Source organism: Conger conger, chromosome 8 (assembly GCF_963514075.1).
Source record: "Conger conger chromosome 8, fConCon1.1, whole genome shotgun sequence".
Taxonomy (NCBI): domain Eukaryota; kingdom Metazoa; phylum Chordata; class Actinopteri; order Anguilliformes; family Congridae; genus Conger; species Conger conger.
This window is the reverse complement of record NC_083767.1, coordinates 63,343,194-63,365,886: the sequence shown is the minus strand read 5'-3', so window position 1 is coordinate 63,365,886 and position 22,693 is coordinate 63,343,194. Positions and strand designations below refer to the sequence as shown.

At 41.1% G+C, this 22,693-nt stretch overlaps 2 protein-coding genes across 2 annotated transcripts in view; one reads left to right on the top strand and one right to left on the bottom strand.

Moving 5' to 3' along the window:
• Positions 1 to 309: 309 nt before the first annotated feature.
• LOC133135879 (uncharacterized) overlaps positions 310 to 22,693 on the top strand; it is a 40,237-nt gene continuing 17,853 nt past the window's right edge. The window contains exon 1 of the mRNA XM_061253203.1: positions 310 to 333. The gene's annotated coding sequence lies outside the window, so the exon portion shown is untranslated. The remainder of the gene's footprint in view (positions 334 to 22,693) is intronic.
• LOC133135402 (uncharacterized) lies at positions 4,598 to 7,258 on the bottom strand. The gene has a single exon (XM_061252380.1). The coding sequence runs from the start codon at positions 7,256 to 7,258 to the stop codon at positions 5,189 to 5,191; it is 2,070 nt and encodes a 689-aa protein (XP_061108364.1). The 3' UTR covers positions 4,598 to 5,188.

Below are 22,693 nucleotides of genomic sequence, written 5' to 3'. Positions count from 1 at the left end.
GCTATGATTGGTGAAATACATTGAACCTCCACTAGGTGGCAGTGCTTAATTTACACAGGCACTGCATTACTGCAGTTCCACACTGTAGAGCAGTATATATTTCCACTAATACACTAATGACAAACAAACTCTAGTTTATTAGAGGATAGATTAAATTACTGTAAATTGAGAAATCAGGTGACTACATTTAACAAAAGTAAGAAGAAGGAATATTATAAGCAAAGAAAGGTTCTACTACTGCAAATTGAATAGGCCACATGTGAAGAGTTTGTGTAATGCCCACTTTACCCCGAGCGGGCGAGGGGAAGACTGTTAGCTGTGCACGCAGTAACGGTATGTTCATTCTAGGTCGATCTTCTACATGTGGTAGGCTACCAAATGTCACAGAGCTAAAATCTAAGGCTGTAGTAGGATTGAAATTGCAGTTTTGCTGTAGTTTCAATATCGCAGGGTTTAAAGCACGAACAAATGATGTTCCTTAAATGTATTGTTCAGAATAATCTGAAATGGGGGGTGCGCTGGTGTAGGTAGGCTATTTAAATTTAATTTAAATACTCTAAACAGCCGCTAGTCTACTTATAAATGACGACAAAACAATTAGGTTAAAACAATTAGGTTAATAGTTAGCGAAATATTATTAGTTATGCTGGTATTGTATGGGCGGCACGGATGGTGCAGTAGGTAGCACTGCCGCCTCACAGCAAGGAGGTCCTGGGTTCGAATCCCCGTCGGCCGGGGCCTCTCTGTGCGGAGTTTGCATGTTCTCCCCATGTCTGTGTGGGTTTCCTCTGGGTACTCCGGTTTCCTCCCACAGTCCAAAGACATGCAGGTTAGGCTGATTGGAGAGTCTAAATTGCCTGTAGGTATGAGTGTGTGAGTGAATGGTGTGTGTGCCCTGCGATGGACTGGTGACCTGTCCAGGGTGTATTCCTGCCTTTTGCCCAATGTATGTTGGGATAGGCTCCAGCCCCCCTGTGACCCTGTTCAGGATAAGCAGGTTCAGATAATGGATGGATGGTATTGTATGGAGTTACAATTTGATAATGATTCACTGACAAACTGCGCAATGTAATTTTAAAGTGCCAAATGCTGCTGTTCGATGTCGGATTTCTTATTTCGTATTTTTATTTTTCATTTTTTAATCCAACGATGGTTAAAGTGGGGCCATTTTTTCTGAAGGTGGTCCGCCATAAACCACTGCGGGAAATACTGAATATGTTAGATCCATCCATTATCTTAACCCGCTTATCCTGAACAGGGTCGCAGGGGGGCTGGAGCCTATCCCAGCATAGACGAAAGGCAAGAATACATCCTGGACAGTACACACACCATTCACTCAAACACTCATACCCACAGGCAATTTAGACTCTCCAATCAGCCTAACCTGCAGGTCCTTGGACTGTGGGAGGAAACCCACGCGAACACGGGGAGAACATGCAAACTCTCGGGATTCCCGACCGGGATTCGAATCCTAGACCTCTTCTATCCCCCTTACAAAACTTATCCCCTCCAGGGTCACGTTTCCGGTTACGTTCCCCTCATGCGTAAATCAACGTCATGAGTTAGCGTCAAGTCGACAGCGTGCATACGCTTAGTCATTACTCTGTCAATAAGCATTTATTCAGTCCGCTGTATGTAAGTTAGCGAAACATACATTTCCCTACAGTTTAAGATAGCGATAGAGATAGATAGTGCTCGTCTCTCGGTGGACTAATATCAGTACCGCTAGCTAGTTAGTGAAACGGACAGCAAACCATTCGGCAATAAATATATGTAGAGAAGTAGATAAGCACGACATAGGTAGATATATTTAAGTTAGCTTCCTAGCTAGCAAAATAAAAAATATCTAGCAAGCGGACAGTCAGGCGGATAGATCGCTCGCTAACTAGGAAGATAAGCCATAGCTGTTTTTTTATTCCTAGCTAGCTAGGATATGTCTATCTATCTAGCTAGATGTAGCATATATCGTGGTTCAATATATATAAATAACCGAGATATTACATATGAAGCACTACATATTCACAAAAGCATCGCTAGCTTGCCGATGCAGAGGGGGATACGTTTTGTAAGGGGGATAGAATTTGTTGTGATTATGCAAGATGCGGTCACAATTTTGCCAAGATCATCACAATAATAGCTCATTAGGACAGAATTCTAACCATGTTCAATCTTATAGACTCATCAGAATTTAATCTGTCACACACCGCGCAGAAACAACTTCACGGAGTTTCTTGCACCAAGTGTGAAGTGGTTACCCGTCCCCACCCTTTTCTTCAACCAAAGCCATTCATTTTTCAGGATTAAATTCCTCCTGTATATAGCTATAATTTTAGCTCGTAGCAAAGTAGCAAAGGTACGCATTATCTTGACTTGGCCGGGGAGTGATTATTTTGTTTTCCCTATTATTTTATTATTTATTTATTGAGCGAGAATATTTTTTGGTGGAAAAACCACGCGTCCTTCCACTACATTGCTGAACCGGAAGTCCCCGTACCTGAACTACATTTTCAGAATAGGCTACATCTCCCAACCCTTAATGTGCGAATCGAAGCAGTAGACATACCGGACAAGCTTGAGTCACGATCCGCAAGAGCATGATTTCTAAAATTCCATATAATTTGCATATAAAAACCGCTAGCTGCCGAATATGTCACCATCGATGATAAAATAGCTAGCGGGCTAACGGCACAACTAACGTCGCAGAACATAGCGATACATGAACAGCTTCAGCGCAGGCTACGTCTTCGTAATAAGTCTTCAGACTGGATACACTCCTCGAGAGACACCGGTTGTGAGCGGGTGGCTTTATATGCTGGGGTCTGTACTTGTGGGGGTAGCCGTCTGCACGAAAGCGAGGGGGCGCAACCGGCGTCCAATGGATCATGTGATTTATCGTAAAGTCTAACAGTTGTAACATCTTACCCATTAGTGGGGAAACTGCCAGACTGCCCCCACATCAGTGGATACTATACCCAGCCACCTTCATTCCTCACCATGTAACCACGGTAGCTGCGCTAGTGATGAAAACTTCTTTATTTGTGATATTCGCAGGTTTTCAAATACATCTTACACATTACGCATTCCGATTCGAGCAGACATTGTAACAGACACTCACGATATCACTCACTGATCGAGTCTTTGGTGAATTATTTTGATCACTGGTGGGTTTATCTTGATGTGACACATTGGGACTTGTAATCGCCATTTCATCGCTTACATTCTGCCATCTGTCACCGCGTAGTGAGCCCATTTTGACAGCCAGCAGTCTAAAGTTAGTTAACTCATACTGTATAGACAAACTTAATGTATGTTTTCATGTTGAGCAAGTGTGAACGGCCACATTAACAAATGAATGCCTACATCGATGACATGAAGACAGGCGTCGTAAAGACTTATTTGGTTTCAATGTCTTTTGGAAAATGTCAAACACTAACTTCGCAAATATGTATGCAAGGTTAGTTGGACTCTTGATGGTGCTGGACAAGGTGCAAATGTGTACCCACGTTCAGTCATTTATAGAGCTGTCAGCCAATTAAAAACAAGGCAATTGGTCGGAACAATACGCAGTATACGCACCTGAGCGGCCATTTTGCACCAGGACACTCACCACACACCAGTGGAGGTGGAGGGAGAGAACATTTTTTATTTTTTTTGCCAATTGAATCAGGGGATGATCAGGTGGCAGGTTGAGAGAGCCAGGGTTGGGAATTTAGCCAGGACACCGGGGAACCCCCTACTCTTTGCGAAGAGTGTCATGGAACGTTTAAATACATTAATCCAAAGCATGGATCTTGTTTCATGAAAGGAGATAAACTATTTTTTCTGATTGTTCTGAGCTGCAAGAAGCTCCATTTGACAACATAGTTTATGTGCATGTATTATATATTATATCAGAGGTCAGAATCAAAGATGACACCCACATTTCTGGCATGTGAAGATACATAAATTAACATAAATCTGGATTTAGGATTATTAGAGTTCATCCAGATCATTTTTCAGACATGAGGAATCCAAATGAATCTTCAGAATCCACTTGTGGGAAAACCTGACTCCAGTTGCACACTGTGTGAGACCATATACATATGAGGCTTTGTGTGAACATATTTCCAGTGAACATGGTCGTCTTCGTTTTACCATGTTCAGATGAATCAGTCTCTGAAGTTCTTCATGTGTTGCATTATGGGTACGTTTCTGCTTTGAGGAAATATTTGTTTTGAGCAAATATGACTGACTCATGACGCTCCTGCCCCAGTGTGTGTTGAGTCCTGGACTGGCACACTGCCTCTGACTCCACCATGTGCACAGACTCCAGTCCGCTGAGTCCTGATGTAAATCCTGCTTTACTAGAAGATTCAAGCTTTCAGTTTTAAACCCCTTTCATTAACAAAAGTATGAAAAACTTTTCCGGTGCAGGTAATGAAATTGGACACATGCGTAATTTTTAACTAAAACTTTTAGCTAACTGGGACATAAGGTCAAGCCAATAAAGTATACGATGGCAATTTAATTCTTTGCCATCTAGTGGTGGGATGAAGATACTGTCTTTGGGAAACTCAGTTCAAGGCAGTGAACCAAAAATAAAGGACTGTCCATTAAGTTCAAATCAAATTAAGCATTTATTATTGATGTGATAGTGCCATTTATACAATTAAGACATTTTTGAAATACATGTCTTTTGAAACACATCAGTTGTACAAAGTGCAGAGAGGCTAATTTTGAAACCTATTTCAAAAAAGGTGAATGTAGTTTATGTGCAGAATTGTATTGAGTAAACCCACACTTATTCTATTCCACTGAACTTGGCTGGGGCTTTATATGTGCTTAACCATTATGAGTTGTCTGTGAGGGAGAAGAATAGGGCATAAACATTCACAAACTACAGCAGAAGCCAGAATTACTAAAAGTAATGAATTACTAAAATGAAAAGTATCTGATCCATGGTGCAGAATTTTCCTAATAATAAACTTAATCATTAAGGTGATGCCTTAAACTGTTCTATTCTTATTTGGCACACCACAAACTAACTGGGACACGGCAAAAAGATGACATGATTTAAACATCATATACAATTTGTATTTAAGAACTGTAAATCTGTTGAATTAGGACTATGTCCAAATCAGGAGTCAAGACATGTGGATATATTATATACTCGCTGCTCTTCAAAAATGTTCAGGTTGCCTTGGCACCTTCAAGCGTATTGATCTTCTTCCTCATCTTCCTTGGATGCGATTTCAACTGCCTCCTGAATTTCCCTTTTCTTCTCTTCTGATTCTGGAGGTAGCACAGCCATCAGCCCACTCTCGATTTTCTCCAGCCTTTGCATGGTCTTCCTTTCAAAGTTATCTTTATTTTTCATCACAAGATTTCTTATTCCTTTTTCAGCTACCTCACAGGAATCTGCAAATTGTAATCGCTCACTGTTGAACTCTGTGTTTCCGACCTCCAAACACATGAGTTTGCTCAATCTGCTCACTGGATCCATCAGATACTTGTCAGACACCTCAGTGTATGTCCCTGCGATCATATTAACCAGGCTGGCAATGTTGGACGCATAGAAAGCCTGGTTGTAGATCATGTCTTTCAAAAACATTTTTGAAGAGTATTTCAATGTTGTGTTGGATGCCTTCTCACCTGTTTTAGCGAAATCTTCCAGGGACTTGGTCAGGCTGGTTTTCATGAGGTTGGAAACCATCTGGAAGAAGCGCACCAGCTTCTGCCACTGCTCCTTCACCTTTCCCATCGCTCGAAGACCCTCAGACAGAATTCTTATGGTTGTGGTGAAGTCTATCTCTTTGACTTCACAGTTTCTCATGGTGACAAGAATTTCAGTCATCTCTTTCCTGTTTTTCTCCATGTTCTCAGCATTCTTCTCATATATGTCCCTCACTTTGTCAAGCTGGGCTCTGCTCTGCTCTATTCGAAAGCGGGCATTATCTGAGGCCATCTGGCCTGCAGACTTGGAGCCTGAACTATTCTCTCGAGTTTGAGATATTTGTGGTAGTGTTACAGGGAATGCTGAGGTATTCGTCGCAGATTTGCTCTTGGTATCAAAAACCATCGCATCTTTCCTCAGAGTTTTCATCAGCCCTATAATCTCTGCTGTTTGGGCATCATTGCGCTCTGCTTTAGGTGCTTGTTTTTCCAGTTTACAGCAGATAGTGATGGCCGAGGTGCACAATGCCAAAGCCTTTTTTTTTGCGCCGCATTGCCTTTCCTCTTTTATTGATTTTTTGATTTCCAGAAATTGGTCCTTTACCCAATTGGTATTTGGTACCTTAGTTTTGTCATCAACTATTTCAGACCAATTGATTTTGCCTTCATCAAAACAACCATCAAGCCTGTCCACTAAGGACATGATATAATTTGATTTGGAAGAAATATTGTTTTCTGAGATTTGATCATTTTCTGTTTGCGAAGATATTGTCTTCCCAATATCATTATATATCTTTTTAGGAACTGCCACTGGCGCAGTAATTATGGATGCAATCCCGGAAAAAACTGATGTGACACTGTCAGCCATTGCTTCTACAAAATTCATTCCCATAATTTCCCAGCCACTGGGCATTGAGGCCATTGATGTTTTGAAGCTCTCCTGTGCCTCCTCCAGCTGCTTGCTCATGTTATTGAAGGCCAGCTCAGCACGTTTGTTGGCCTCCTCTGAAGCTGCTTGCCTTAGTTTTGATTCGTCAATCTTCTTTCTGACTTCCTCCAATTCAGCCCCATACACCTGTTTTGCACTGGTGCAACTTTCAAGGAGCTCATGGATGAGTTCAATGACGTCAGTGAACCTTTTCTCTGTTGACTCAGCCAGTTGCAGGCAGTCATCAGCGATGTTCTTAATGTTATCCAGCTGGTCTGGGAGCATGGCCTGCACAAGGTTGTCATCATCCTGGAGAAGTATCTTCACTGCCGTCTTGATGTAGTTTGGTACACTGTTGGTGTAGAGACGAATCTGGTCCATATTCTTGTGTGCCTCATTGAATGCACGCCACCCAGAATTGCACACTTGCATGAGGCAAGCACGGAATGAGTCAGGGTATTTGGCATATTTGAAACCACCCTCTGGGCCCCCTTTACGAATAGAAAAATCTGTATTTGAGGAGATGAAGACCAGCTCTCCCAAAATGGCTATGGACATTGGTGCTGGTGTCAGGTACTCCTCCCAGTTGGCATACGGCTGCATCAGGAGTTTGGTGTCGTCTCGGCAGTCTGCTGCTCTAGTGAGACCTTTTGTCACTTTAACAATTGAGGTTTCCATAGTTTTTTCCTTCCTAGAGAAACATAAAACAGTTTGTTACCGACCTGTTAATACAATGCTTGTGCATGTGTGGCCACCACATTGTGACTTAACCAGAGGTTGTATGTATAAAGCTTGTTTGTGAAAAAAATTTAGTTTATGAAATGGGGTTGCTGGGTGCATGGCCAACTATACAGCTTTATAGCTGTATCTGTCATGGTTTTCACTGTCTACTGCTGGAAATGTCAGTATTTACCGCTCTAGATGTCTAGAGGGCTTGGCAGCTCAGTTCAGCAGCCGATTGCAGTCAGCTGCTTGGAGAGCTATTTAAGTCTCTTCCTGGCACTGCTCTGAGCTTTGGTGTTTCAGTTTGACACGTACACAGAGCTGGTATAGAGGTATTAAGGTAGACAGAGAGACAGAGAGACAGAGAGACAGAGAGACAGAGAGACAGAGAGAGAAGCATCTTGAGAAGCATTCATTTAGAAATGAGAAATTAGAAATAGAGAAGTTTAGGGACCTAGTTTGTTTTCCTTTGGGTTGGTGAGTTCCTGAGAACCTTCCCTATTTTTGTTTCTGGGTTCTGCTTCTGTTTTGAAGAGTGAGTGGCAGAGTTCGGCGCATAAAGTTTAGCCCGTTTGAGACTGCCACTAAAATATCTTGTTTTGTTTTTCCTGGACCAGTATAGCTCAGGTCAGTTTTTCTGTTGGCGGATCGCCGGGGAGTTTGGTTCCCTTTTTCTGTTCTTTTCTCGCCTATTTTGGTGGTTATCCAACATATTGTTGGTAACTTTGTGATCCCTTCCCGGTCGCTCTTGGTCTCCCACCCCTGCTTCCTTCCAGTGTTTAGTAAAGTAGCAACCGAGTCTATTATTACAGTAGAATTAGACTAGATGTTTGTCTTGTCATTAAATTGAGCCTATAGTTCCCACTGTAATCACAAGAGATGATGGCAAATCACCAGGTGGCAAATGTGAGCACTCTACTGCACAGCTGTTGTGAGCCCACCCTTGCCATCGTCATGGACTTAATTTGCCTAGGCCTACAATTATTTGAAATATCTTGTTTTCAGTTAAATTATTATGAATGTATGCATGGTAGCATGGTAGCTAACCTACATTGTGACTAGAGTGTTAACCATGTGTTTTACACACAGATTTGCTAAATCGTAAAAATCACACAAGGGGCGCAGCCTTTCACAATTGTAGGTCGGAATTTTTTAGTTAAAAGAACTTCCGACCTCCAAGCATTCCAGGTTCACGTGCAGCAGGTTAGCTCTGTGCTCACATGTAAGAATATAGTTCTATCCAAATCAGTAGCTAATCGGCAAAAGTGTGGTCAGCTGTATTTCCAAATGCTTTCACATTTTCTTTTGGTATTTTTTACATTCCCAAATAACTTATGTGCAGCGAAGATATCTTTCGGAGATAATTTACCCTAACCAGCTAGCCAACAACATTGCTTACATGTTTTGCCATCCATTTACATGCAGAACAGATTTTACTTTATGATAGGTCCCTGTATCATTTCCAGTGTAACTTAATTTATGTTACACTGGAAAAACAAACAAACAAACAAACACATTTTTTTCATTTTTCCTGTTGCAGTGGATAATGGGGTAACCAGAAAACAATGATAATGTTCGTTTTGGCTGTGGGTTTACTGTCTTGGGAACTTGTGAAAATCTATCACATGATTGGCCTGCTTTCAACTGGGCTTGATCTATCGTGTTCAGTTTTGTGGTTGCCTTACTTTCAGCAGAAGATAGCTTTGCACAAAATAACTATTTCACCTGAAAGAGTACAGTCGGCTATATCTACCTTGCTATCTTATCTGCAAAGTTTTGCCGTCGCCAGGTGCAATGATTGCGACGATTATTTATTTTTAAATCCATCCAGGTAGCGTTGCTACCTTTTCCTCCCGGTCTTTTAATCTTTTTTGTGACCCACTTTTGTGCTTTAAGGGCATTTTTACACCACGCAGGCGAATGGAAAGAAATAGACCAGACCAGTGAATCCGGGTACTTCTACGTACACGCCCTTCTTGGGGGCAAGTATAACACAGTGGGAATAGGGTATTTCACTTAAATGAGTTATATATTTTGACAACGATGTCCGATATATTGTAAATTATATTTCCGACAAGCTGAAAGTCTTTTGAGCATTTCCGTTCTAAGTTGACATTTTTACGATCAGTAGTTTTTGAGAACAAGAGCTTTGTTTGACACCAGCCATTTAATAGGCTACAAGACACTGAGCTAGCTAGCCGGCTAACGTTAGTTGACACTGGTGCTGAGGCAATCTGTCGATATATCTATCTATACAAATTATAGGCTATACAACACACGGAGATAGCTAGCTGTCAATCGATCAAAAACTACTCATCGTCTACTTAGAATGCAATACTCAAAAGTCTTTCAGCTTGTCAGAAATATAATTTAAAATATAATGGATATTGTTGTCAAAATATATTGAATGAAACTCTTATGGTTCCCTTTGCCCGCTGTTATACTTGCCCCCGAGAAGGGGCGTGTACGTCAAAGTACCCGCATTCGCTGGTCTTGTCAATTTCCTTCTTTATTGAATAGTCACATATGAATGTAGAACACAGATCTCTGCATTCGGTGAACCTTCAAAATATGAAAATAATGTAGGCTACATGAGCGAGCATATTTCGCGTTATGGTTCATAATAAACTCACTGACATCACAGACTGCAATGTTGGCCTTCCAATATAAACTTTAAAATAACAAATAAAAATGTATCAATATATTTCTTACAATATTGGAGATTGGGGTTGTGTAATTGTTTGCTCATAAGATACGCGATGATGAAGTTTCCTCTATGAGAATAGAGGCTGTTTCTAGTCCTAAAACACGCCGCCCATTTTGATATCCCCTGTCATTCAGTTTGCAGCTGAACAGTGGATCAGACACATTCGCACTTGAGCTAATGGTGGGGGTGTTTCTCATCTCGCGCAAACACTAGACTTGTTAATTAGGCTAGCATAAGACTCGGCTCCCGTAGCGTAGTTGATGTCTACTCACTTGCAAATGATCTAAATCAGAAAAATGAAGAAAATTATGTGATTGCAAACCAAGATGGTTTCCAAGGAAAACGGAAACTTGCACATCCATAGCCTGTAGGGCCACATTGTCTCACAGTTAAATGTCGAGGAACAACATGTCTTCCTCAGAAGTTGATCAGACTACTCGATGATCAGTGGAAACCAAGGAACAACATAACCCTTTTTGTTTTTTGCTGAACCTAAAAATATATACACATATAACAGAAAATATTCTCACGATGCATGTCTTTGATATGACTACAGACCATCGGTAGGCGACAGTTCTAGGACATTCCTGACAAAAGTAGTGAGAGCGATTAATTCGTACAATTTCAAACCAAACTGTCTGGGAATGCCATGACTGAGAGAGGAGGCATAGATGTACAACATATTGTAGTCCCGTACTAAAGACAGACTCCGTATAGCCGCAGGTTGTGTAAATCCCAATGGGGAAATTAATTCAGGAAATTTTCTTCCGGCACAGAACTCAGCAGAAGTGATGTCACTCTTCAGCTCTCTTTGTTGTGTTCTTATTCAAAGTCGCTTCCTCCTGCATTTTGACTAGTTTCATAAACATAGGCTACATACGTGATATTCCGTGAAAATATCTCAAAACATATTTACTGCACACACATGGTTGAAGAATTTAGATTCAAGAAGAAACTTGTACCATTCAGACACTTGAGACAGAACAAATTTATGTCAGAGTATGTACATACAGTGTACACAAAAGTTACACTAAAATACAAATAAAAGGTGTTTTTATAGTTTAGCAATTCATATCTCAAAGTGTGGTGCATGATAACAGCGTAAAAAGCGGTTTTCTTTCCCCAAAACGTCGCCTTTAACGCCGTGTTCATGCATCACACAACGCCCAATAATTCCCCAAAAAACACTCTGCGAGATCCTGGTGGGACTGTTTAGCCTTTGATATTGAGAAAGAGCTCACCTGTGTCCAAAATGTAGCAGCGAAGACTATTTCTTCGTAAGTCTTCACCCTGGAAGTGTCGTGAGCCACGGACCCCTTGCCGAGCTCAGACCTCACGTTCCCACGAGCAGTACCTCACAATGAGGTGTCTCGGGGACGAACTGAAGTACTCCGAACGTCCTGGAGCCCTGGTAAGTTCTACTGAACTTCCAGCCCAGTCTCGAAGTGAAGGGTGTGATGCAAATCTGGTAATCGATGTCCTGTATTCAATGTATTTCTCTAAAGACTCTTTATCACATATGATTATAGTAAGATATACTTTATTATAATCAATCAAAAGAATAGAGTTATACAGATTACAGTGTACATATCATCTTTTGCAGTTTGCTAATCACATGCAAGTTACATATACCCCTCTTAGCTCTTTCTAAATTACCTTTCCACCACGATGTTTAAAAATCAAGGTACACCCTTCCTATATCCATCCTCCTCTTTGGCCTTTACCTTATCTTATGGCTCCCCCTTCACGGAGATAAAAGCTACTGAACTTCCATTAATACAATGGGTACGAACACCCCTAAAGTCTACTACTTATTTATATCGTATATAGTATCTTTCTAAAAAATAAAAGACATAAAAATAAAAGGAAACTTATAATGTATTACTTCTATGTATTACTTTTCCTACTTCTACAAGTAATATAAATTATAATTACCACTCATGCCCTAAATATAGCCAGCTTGTTTTCTGCGGGATTTGATCCCTCCTCCTTGCTGTTGATGAGCTCTTTGAACAGCTGCATTGGTTTGGGAATCTGGGGCAGGATCAGGACCCAGACTTTCGAAAGACGTGACTTTGCACTTCGTACTTCTCCTGCCTGTTGTCTGGGATGTGCACTGGTATTTCTTCGAACACGTCGGGGGTTTTTGCAGTGCAGTCGCAGCATGTGCCTCTCCTCACTGACACTGAGGTTAGGGGGGGAGGCTTCAGGTTCTTGCGTGGGTCCAGCAGGAAGGTGTTCTGTAGCGTGGAGGAACCCCGCGTCCCGTCTGTTGGCCTCCAGGTGCAGTTCACGGCTCCAAGCATGTTGTAAAAGCCCTTTAACTCTTTCACCAGCTTTTCTGTATGATGAGGGATGCGCGTGAACACCTCTTCGACATCAGTCCTGCTGTCACAACTCTTGGGCTGAGTCCGCACCGCGTACGTCACTCCTCTCTCCATATCCATATCCTGGAGTGGCGCGCAGAGGGAGCGCGCCACTCCAGCTTGACTGTCTTGCGTTGCTCTCTCTTCAACAGCTCGTAGATATCTTCTGAAGCCAAATTCTGGGATCCTGCTCTAAGGTCTAAAAACTTATCCCTTATATATCTTTTTTGCATACAAAAGTGTACCTTTTTTGATAAGAAATGCCCCCATTATGTCAAGCGGGAAGACATTTATCTTTTATATAACCTGTTTTTTAATGATCATATTAATTATTTCTGTTTTTCCAATTGTCATTTTCTCATACCTCAAAAGAACTGTCCCCAATATTTTATTTCATGGGCCCCTCTGGTTTGGGAATTTCCCCCATCTTAATATATGAGTGGAAAAACACTAGCCCTTATGTTGTTTTTAATGAACCTATTCATCACTGGTGTCTGTGTCAGTTTCATAATCTCTCCTTGACTTCCTCCAAACTTTGATTTCATGTAAGCCAGACGTTAAAGCCTGCCACCATCCCAACACCCTCTTTAGGTGCCCCTTTTTGTGGCGCCTTAAGGGGTCTACAAAGGTCATCCAGCTAATAGCTGAGTGTAATTCATCATTCAACTCCTCTATAGTCAGTCCTTTAAATCTATTCGATAAATTATTTGTGTTATCCTCAGAGGGGCCCGTGAAGCCTCTTAATTTTTTCTCGGTATTGACGTCCATGCCATTTTCCTTATCTCTTTTACATTTTTCAATCTCCTCCTGCTCTTTGATTTCCCAATTATTTTCATTGTCTTTCTCATCCTGTTTTTTTAACCAGGCCTCGTGCTCCTCCCCTGTAGGAGCCAGCCCACACGTGTCAACCAAGTATGTTATCACATCTATCGTCTCCTTGAATGCAAAACTCCCTGGATCCCCAATTTTCCGTTCTGCGTGTTCAGCCCCTTCCATGGTCATGCTAGAACACATTCTACGCATGGCCTCAGTCAGGCCTTTTGCCTTGCTCTCTAAAACCCTGAATCTAAGTCCTCTGACTTCAGACTCCTCAGTATCCATATACGGTTGTACATTTATTTTATACCATATACTTTTCCTCTTACGGGAGCTTTTACTCCTACCCCATTGGCGTGTGCGAGGGGTTAACAATGCATTCCTGCTTAACCCATCTTCTGTCAATCTCTCATCAGGAGGGCCTAGGGCCGGGTCCTCGACACCCCCTTCAACCCCTCGCACTAAGCCAATCCTAGCCTGTAAGTGCTTCTCAATTAACTCACATAGCTTTATCATCCAGGGATCAAATGGTAAGGAGTACCAAGTACTGACTGGGCTCCCATCTGTCAGTTTTTGTGTAACAATATCTAACATGGGTCCCCCTTTTGTTTTAATTATCGACACTCTTTTTCTCGTAGGCAACATAAAATCGCACAATATTTGTCCAGGTACTCTAGTTTTTTCTCCTAACACCCCCATGTCCACAAAGTCATACAGCCACTCCTCAATAGTGGCTTCATATCCGAAGTCCTGTCCATTCCTGAGCGTTGTCTTCAGGTTGAAGCAGACGCATTCCAGGCATCCCCGCATGCCTCCTCGCAGCGTGAAATGGGCAACGTCTCTCACATCCTCAAAGCAGATGATGCACCGACTCCTTGGGATCTTTCCTCCTTCAGGTTCAGGGATACAGCGTGTAATCTGGAAACTGTTCCTTCCATCGAGGAAGGCTTGTTGTTCCAGGAAAGCCTTTCTGTACACATCACCACCTCCGGTCTTTGGTTGGTACTTCTCCTTCAGAGGTATACCCCAAACTGTCTTTAAAAATAAAATAATATATAGATAATACAAACCCCTTCCCCACATAGTTCTCCCCGTTCGAGTGTTTTTACAGCTGTCGAGAGGGTACTTTTTTTCTCTTGATTATATATTTAGTTTGTTGTTTCCCTTCAAGGTCTTCGTAGATATACGGAAATATATTTCTGCGTATTGTCACAATACCTTGTTTTTCCTCATTATAAGGATAGAATTTAATCATGCTGATACATGTTATGGGTGTGAATAATCCCTCTGACAATGGGTAATTTGGAATGTCTGTATATACAGTCATTGTATTCTCTAAAATTTCAAATTTTTCTCTGTGATTGTCTAGGTTGATAATATTGATGCATTCATTCTTGTTCAAGATAAAGCATGGGGTGCAGAGACTACCGTATAGGCCCCTGGCCCCCCTCCTAAACCTCACGGTTTTCTCACAGTTCAGACAGGAATCTAGTGGGGGGTATTTGAGGTTGCAGGTGTTAAATAACCTTTTCTTATCTCCAAAAGCAAACAAAGTATTCACTATATGATTACGATACCCTCCTAATTCTATGGGATTTCTGGGTGTATCTGTTTCATTTGCGAACCCCTCTTTTAGGGCTGTCACTGGGAATTGTGATTCACTGGCTTCCACTTGTTCTTTTTCCACAATCCATTTCCCGGTTTTATTCTGTAAGAGATCAAATACAATTTTTCTTTATTTTATATTATTTTTCCATCCTACCTCTACTAGAATATATAAGTTTTTCCATGCGCTTTTGATTATCTATATTTCCTAGGAACTTAATTCTTTTATATATTTACACGGTTTCGATTAGGCCCGGTGAATAATTTAGGGGTTTATTATTATTATTACTTTTTTTTATGGATATACAGTACAAGATTTCTCTTTTCCTTGTGAGAATGGTTATTTATTAACCAGCAGGATTTTTCCCAATCAATCTTAAACGTCCAACGGATCAAGTTACATCTCTGTTGGATGCGTAGATTTATGTATACGGTTTGCTGGTTTGGTGCAGGAGGCCATGCAACTATTCTTACACGGGACATCTCTCTTTGGAGTTCATTTTTGAATTTGTAACTTTAGTGTGAGGATTCCTGTGAATCCCCTTCTTTGTTTGGAGGCCCTAGGCCTCAGGTGTCAATTTTGATTTTTAAGTACACAAGATATATAAATCATTCTTTGGGCTTCTACCCCTACATTTTGGATTCACAAGTATTTGCATTTCCATGGACATACAACTGAGGACTGTTATTATTTGTGACCCATCGAACACAAGCATGATCAGGTATAGCATTTATATTATTTCTTAATACCTGCCTATTAAAAAAATTAGACTTTAGATATCCCATAGCCAATGCATGTTGTGTTAATACTAGCCATTTAGTAAATTTGTAATTCCATATTTGTATTCATAAGGTGCCTGTTATTGACAAAAAATCAAATCTCATTCAGCATTCAAATTACATTTTGTTATCTTTGTCTGAAATCTTGTCCTGAAATCCGCATTCCAAATAAAACCATATTTTGATTTTAGAATTCAATTAACAATTCTTACTCCTAATGAGTTTAATTACTGTTACTATGTTACCAAGATTCAAATCAAGAGCTCGGAGGAGGGAACTCACCATGGATAGAGCTAACGGTATTGCTTCACCGTTATCCCGCACTCCCAGATTTCCTTCCCCTGATACATACACATGGTTTCATAGGAACTGTTCCAAGTTGCCATTATTCCAATATGCTTGCCTCAGTTGTTTTTCTGCTGTGACCTGTGTCTCTGACTGTTCCAGGCTTTATACCTTATCTGTTTGTGTTTTGGGTAGCCATTTTGGTTTTTGAGGTCAGTATCCTTCACCCCTCTATCTTTTCCTTATGTCTATCTTAGGCCTCCCTTAACAGTTAGTGATTTCTTGCTGGGGTCGTCGGGTCAAGATTTCAGCAAAAGTACGCTGATGCTCATGCTCTTGTTTTTGAGACTCGAGCTTGTGATATGAATACTGTTGTCTATGACGCCTGCACCTTAAGCATACAAAAATGACATATATTATTCCTATGATTAATATTCCAACTCCTATAACCCATACCCAGGGCCCAAACAGGGATTTAATAGTGTCCCATCCCCAGGACATGATATTAGAGGTAGTTTCTTTAAACATATTTACTCCATTATTCACTCCTTGTTTAACTCCTGTCCAGATTGCTCTGATCACATTAGAGACCCCTCCTCTCCCTATAAAAATACGTTTACTTGTATTGCTATAAAGAGTTAAGTTTCTCATCCACTTATATCCTTCGTATACATGTCCTGCATTAATCATCTCCTTCCAAGCTTTCCATACCAGACGCAAGTCGTCTCGAAGGTCACAAGCTGGCTGTTGCCATATTAACTCTTTTCCTCTCTTACAGGTGTTATCTGGGGTTATGACCCCCATATTTTTAAGTAGGGCCCCAGAAGTCTGATTTACTATATACAACCTTTTCCCAAATTTGTCATTAAAATATATTAGTTGAGGCTTAGCTCCATGTTCTTGCTTCCCTGTGTAATTAGTTCTGAGCGGTGGCACGAAGTGGTCAGGGACATAATTTTTAAAATAGTCCTGGTTTTGTGCATTATTCCCTATATCTCCAGCATAGGCCTCCCACCAACCACTCATTAACGTATAATGAATCCATTCTTCCTTGTAATCTGTTTTAGGATCTTTTCCTTTCATAACTTTGTTCCAGTACCAACTTATCCAATTCCTAAGTTGTTCTTCTACGGGCCTATATCTGAAGGTTACGTATTCATCATCTTCCCAGGTGCATGCCATTGTCATTACACCCTTTTTAATGTCGTTTTTAGAGATTGATTTTTCCCTTATATCTTTTTCGTCTTCTATATATACTGATATTGCATACTGTCTCATTTCTTCTATCATCTCCCTTTCTTTCTGAAGTATCTTCTCTACTATTTCTCGAGAAGGTATTACTGTCTTAATCAATAACGATGGCATTGCTTGGATTGTATCAGCAGCCCAAATGCCCTTTCGAAATTTATCTTGACTCCAATAGGCTAATGTACACAGTAAAGTTCTATTCTGATATACATATGTATTTGTCCACCCTAGTTCCTTTTGTATCTTTATTGATTTATCTATTTTGGGATATTGTTGCGGGTCCCCTATATATAGACTAGTGAGTAGTGGTGTTGTGGGTCCCCATATTATTCCTCGTTGTTCTAATTGTGACCATCGAAGTCCAGTGTAACTCGGTAACCCTTTCCTTATAAGCAAGGGGTATCTAAGCTCACATCTCCTTGCCTTTTGAGTATTTTTTGTCGGGACCTCCCGCTTTACTTTATGCCCCAATGAGCTTGGATAATATCGAGTTTGCCTGCCTCTTGAACATTTCTGTTTCCCGTCTGTGTTGATACAGCTGACATCGCATTCTATCATACTGGATTTCCGACCTCCTTGAGTCAAATAGTGACAGCATGTTTCGTTTTTCATTTCCTGACCGCAATTTTCAGTACTATTTTCACTTCCTGGTGATGTCATGTTGTATTCACACCAGATCACATTTATTTCCTTAGTAACGCATGTGTATTGGTAAGGGACTCTATATTTCATTATATAATTTCCTAATCCTATTCCTACTACAAAAATTATTAACCCTAGTATTGCTAACCATTTCTTTTCCCGATTTTGTCCCTTCTTCAAAGACTCACTGCGCAGGATTTGTTGATTTTTCTTTTGATTTCGGATTTTCATGTACTCTGTCAGCATTTCCTGATCGGAAACACCCGCTGAAGCACGACATTCTCGTCCTCCTTGTGCGTCGTTGCTGAGAAGCATCTCTAGGTCCTCCATCGTTCGGGTTATTTCTCAGTGGTATTGTAGTAGCAAAATCGTGGACGTCCTTGTACTCTGGCTCGGGGTCTGGAACTACAGGTTCAGCTGCTTTTCCGTCAGCGTCTGTAGACAGGGGTTCCACTGAGTGCCTAGCTGAAACAGAGTATACACCTTCGCCAACCCCAACTCTGGTGGTGACTGTTATGGTTAGTGTGTAAAGAGGCCCTGTGGCCTCGTCTTTATCATCAGAATGGTTGCGGCGAGGGTTTATCCGCCCTGTGGCTCCCCTCCGAGATTCCTCAACCACAATTGTTTCTCTCACTTGCCCTTTATCATCAATTAGGCCTTCTGCGCACACAATTAATTGTCTTCTCACCCCTTTTAATATCCCTTCTACAGGGAAAGCATGTAACCTGAAGTATGCCACTTGCCCTACTTTTTGTGCTCTAGCTTTGAACTTTCTCATTAATAAATCTGTATCACTGCTGTACCATGCTCTGGTTTTATGATCCCCAAAAGGTATGTCTAGTATTTCAGCATCTTCTGGTGGGTACAGACAATTTTTAACTTCCTCTTTATAATCTGTTAATCTCCATACTACTCTTCCTTCTCTATTTATGGCTTTTCGCCTAAACCTCATAGGTCTGGTATCTGTCTCTCCCCTTCGGTTAACCATCAGCAGCCAGGTGGGCCCATAGTTGTATGTCTGTTCAATAACATTTCTTAGTTGGTCGTCTCTTTGTCTACCCATAATGGGCTGGGCATATGTTGACTTTTCCTGACCTTTGGAGGTCTCATTTTTATCATAGGGGATTAATGCATGAGTGAGGCCCGCTGCTACAGCTGATCCCTCGAAAGTGAGTTCCCTGCACTCATTACATGTCACAAGTTCCCCTTCTGCTGTTTCAAGGCAGCTACATTTTTTCCTAGGCTGCCCCCCCTTCTCAGGCCCCTCTATTTCTCTGGCCATGAGAAAAGTGGTATTTGTCGCAATGCTAATCCTGCACTGTCCACAGACCACTAATCTGTGCATCATTACTACTGGAGAATGCCCTGTCTGGGTTGTCATTCCCCATAGGGCGTCCCCTGGTAACCCCTCTATTTTTGGGGGTACTCTTGCCCCACCAGGTCCCTGATATCCTGGCCTTAATTCATTACATGAACACATGATGCAACAGCCTGGTCCTTTGATTTCTTCCAGCACTGGACAAGGTTTTATTAATTTCTGGCCCCCATGTTGTGCCAGGTCATGACCTTTTCTAGCTGTTAAAACTCTAAATGTTCCCTCTGTCTGTCTGACCACCTTGACCCAGACTTTAGGGAACAAGCTTTTAGGCAGTAAATATTTCTGTGATCCTATCTCCATTATATTTTCTTACACTGTGCTACTGAGGTTATTCCTCCCTTTTTCAATTCTACCGTGTTTTTATCTAACACTTTCTCTACCCTATCTATAGGTCCAAACCTCACCTTTACAGGGACACCTGGTTGTGGGCCTTGATTTCTAGTTCTGACTTGATCTCCTACCTGTAAGGGGCACAGAGGAGCGGTATTTACTACTGGTCTCCCTGTTTCTCTGGTTTCATATTCCCTTTGGAACATTTTATAAAAGGCCGTGCCCCCCCCCGTAGTGTCATAGTCATTTATCTGCTCATGTAATTTTATGAGGTTCTGATCCCAATCCTTGCTATTACAAGTTTTAGCTATTAATCTCTTCACTGTTTGTATCTTCCTCTCTACTATCCCATTTGCTTGGGGATGATAGGGTGGGGAAAATATTCTTTCTATATTGTTTTTGATACACCATTTATTGATAAGGGTATTCTTGAAATGTGCTCCATTGTCTGATCTAATTTCTTTAGGTTTTCCTATTGCCATTACTGTGCTTTCTAGCTTGGCTAGAATCTGTCTCCCCGTACCTTGCCGCAGAGGATGGACCAGGGTGTACCCAGTGCACGAATCAACTATTATCAGCAAGTATCGGTGCCCCCCTGTGGATCGTACTACAGGACCGGCCACGTCCATGCAAATACTTCCCCAGGGTACACTCGACCTTATAGTTAATCCAGCACTCCACAGGCCGTGTGGTGTATTAATCATCTGGCATTGTGAGCAGTTCTTAACTACTCCCTTCACTACCTCTTTCAGCTTGGGTATATGTAACCTATTCTGTTCCAACTGGTTCTTAATTACATTATAAGAGAAATGTCCATTTTCTTCATGTATTTTCCGAACCATCGCCTCTCCCTCTGTCGGAGGCACGACTTGTTTAATCCCTACTATGGGCCATTCTTTTTTAGGTAATATAAGCAGGTTAACTTGAGCACCCTCTCCCTTTCTTGCAAGCTCATCAACTTCTCTGTTTCCCTGCTCCTCCCACATCTGTCCTGATGTATGTGCTTTGACATGTATGACCTCTATGTCTAAATCTTTTCTTAGTTCAAAGAATTCTTTCCACAGTGATTCGTGTTTGACATCTTTTCGTCTCATATTAGTCCATCCACAAATTGCCCATATATCTAGATCGACCTCGATCGTGGTCTGTACATATTTACTGTCTGTACACAATCGCAATTTCTTATGCCCCATCTGTACAGCTGCTTTTACTCCAGCAACGGCTGCTGCTACTTCAGCTTTTTGTGCAGTTCCTATCACAGAAAAAGCTTTCCTACTGAGTTCCTCTGTATCTCTTTTAATTATATATGCTGCTCGTGCCTGATCACTCATTTGTTTAGTCTTACTTCCATCTGAAAATATAGTAATCCGTTTTCCCTCTAATTGAGGATATCGAGGAATCATTTCTTGATCCTCTATATACAGTTCGGGTAATTCTTCTGTCTCATATTCCCAATCTGCGTTTAACAACATTGCAGACCAGGCATCCCATCTGGAGTTATAAGCTCGGGCAGTTTCAATGTCCTTTTTCATAATTCCTTTTATTGCGGGTAACGAGGTAACTATTACCGTCTTAGCTCCTTGAGCTATATTCATTATTTCGAGTTGATATCTTCTCATAAGAGTTAGTATCTTTTCTTCTGCAGTATATTTCATTTCTGTAGGTGAGAAGGCAGTAGTGTAATACGAAATGATCTCGCCTCCATCATTTGCTAGTATTACAGACCCTATTTTTATCCCTGCTCTCAGCTCTACTCTGAGTTTTAATGTGGGATCTCTAGCCACGGTGATTTTGGCTTGATTGATACCTTTGACCAGTCTCTCTAAATTTTCCTGATCCTGTGCCTTCCATTCAAATGGATCTCGCTGTAGCACTTTGTAAATGGGTTGAGCTCGTGCTTGATAATCAGGGACATGCCCTCTCACATAGTTACATAATCCTAGAATTTGTTGCAACTGTCGTTTACTTTTGGGTTGTGCAATTTGACTAATTTTATTTTTGAAACTTTCCGCTAGGGCTCGTCCCTCCTCTATTTCAAATCCCAAATAATTGACTTTATTTCGCCCTATTTGACTTTTCTTTAGGGATACTAGTAACCCATGTTCCTTCAATCGTTTGAGAATTTTCGCAATTGCTGCTAGATGCTCTTCTTCAGTGTCATGAGAGAAGAATATATCATCAATGTATATCATACAATCAATACCTTCAAGGATTCTTATCATTTCAGCCTGAAACACATTTGGGCTATTACAAAAACCCTGTGGAAGCCGTGTCCACACATATGCCGTGTTCTTAAACGTAAATGCTGTTTTGGCTTGACTGGCTTCATCAATTGGTACACTCCAGAACCCATTAGCTAAATCTAGACATGTTTTGTATTTTAGTGCCTGTATTGTTTTCAAACTGGCTGACGGGTGAATCATTTGTCTTCTATCTGGTGCGGTAACGCGGTTCAGTGCCTTATAATTAATCACTATTCGAAAAGTGCCATCTGGTTTGCACACGGCTTGTAACGGGCTATTTGTTATAGTTGAAGTTACTCGCTTCAGTATCCCCTGTTGTTCTAATTCAGCAATATTTACCACTAGCTCCTGGATAGCTGATGCTTTTACAGGGTATTGTCTTTGGTATTTATGTATTCCTCCTTCTATTGTGTATGGTTTCATGTCGATCAAACCACATTGATTTTTACCTATTGCATATTTGCCTTGCATTAACACTTCTTTCAGTTTTTTAGGGTTGCAGTTAGTTAACTCAATCTGTTTGTTAATTTCATCAACTATGCATATCGGTTTATACCAATTTAACCATTTTAATAACCCTAGTTGTTTAGCTGTTGGAAATCCTATTATGTTTATGTCTCCTGCTATTGCAGGTCCAAATGGTCCTTTAACTTCTTTCATTAATTGTTTAGTTCCACCTATTCCCATTACTATTATTTTATTTCCTGTTGACTCCAGGTCTAAGCCTCCAGTTATCATATCTAGTTGGGCTCCGGTATCGATTAAGTACTCAATTCCATCAATCTGTACATAGGGTAGTTTATTTTTCTCAATTATTGTGTAATCTTTAATCTCTTTCTCAGGGAGGCTCATGCCCTTGTCAATTTCCTATTGGGGGGCTGTCTGCCGGCGTTTTTCTGAAGCTGCTAGTCTCTGGGCCCGAATTTCCGCTCTCTTCTCCACTGTAAGAGCAGCCCACTCCTCGTCAGAGTATTTTTTATATTGTGTTCT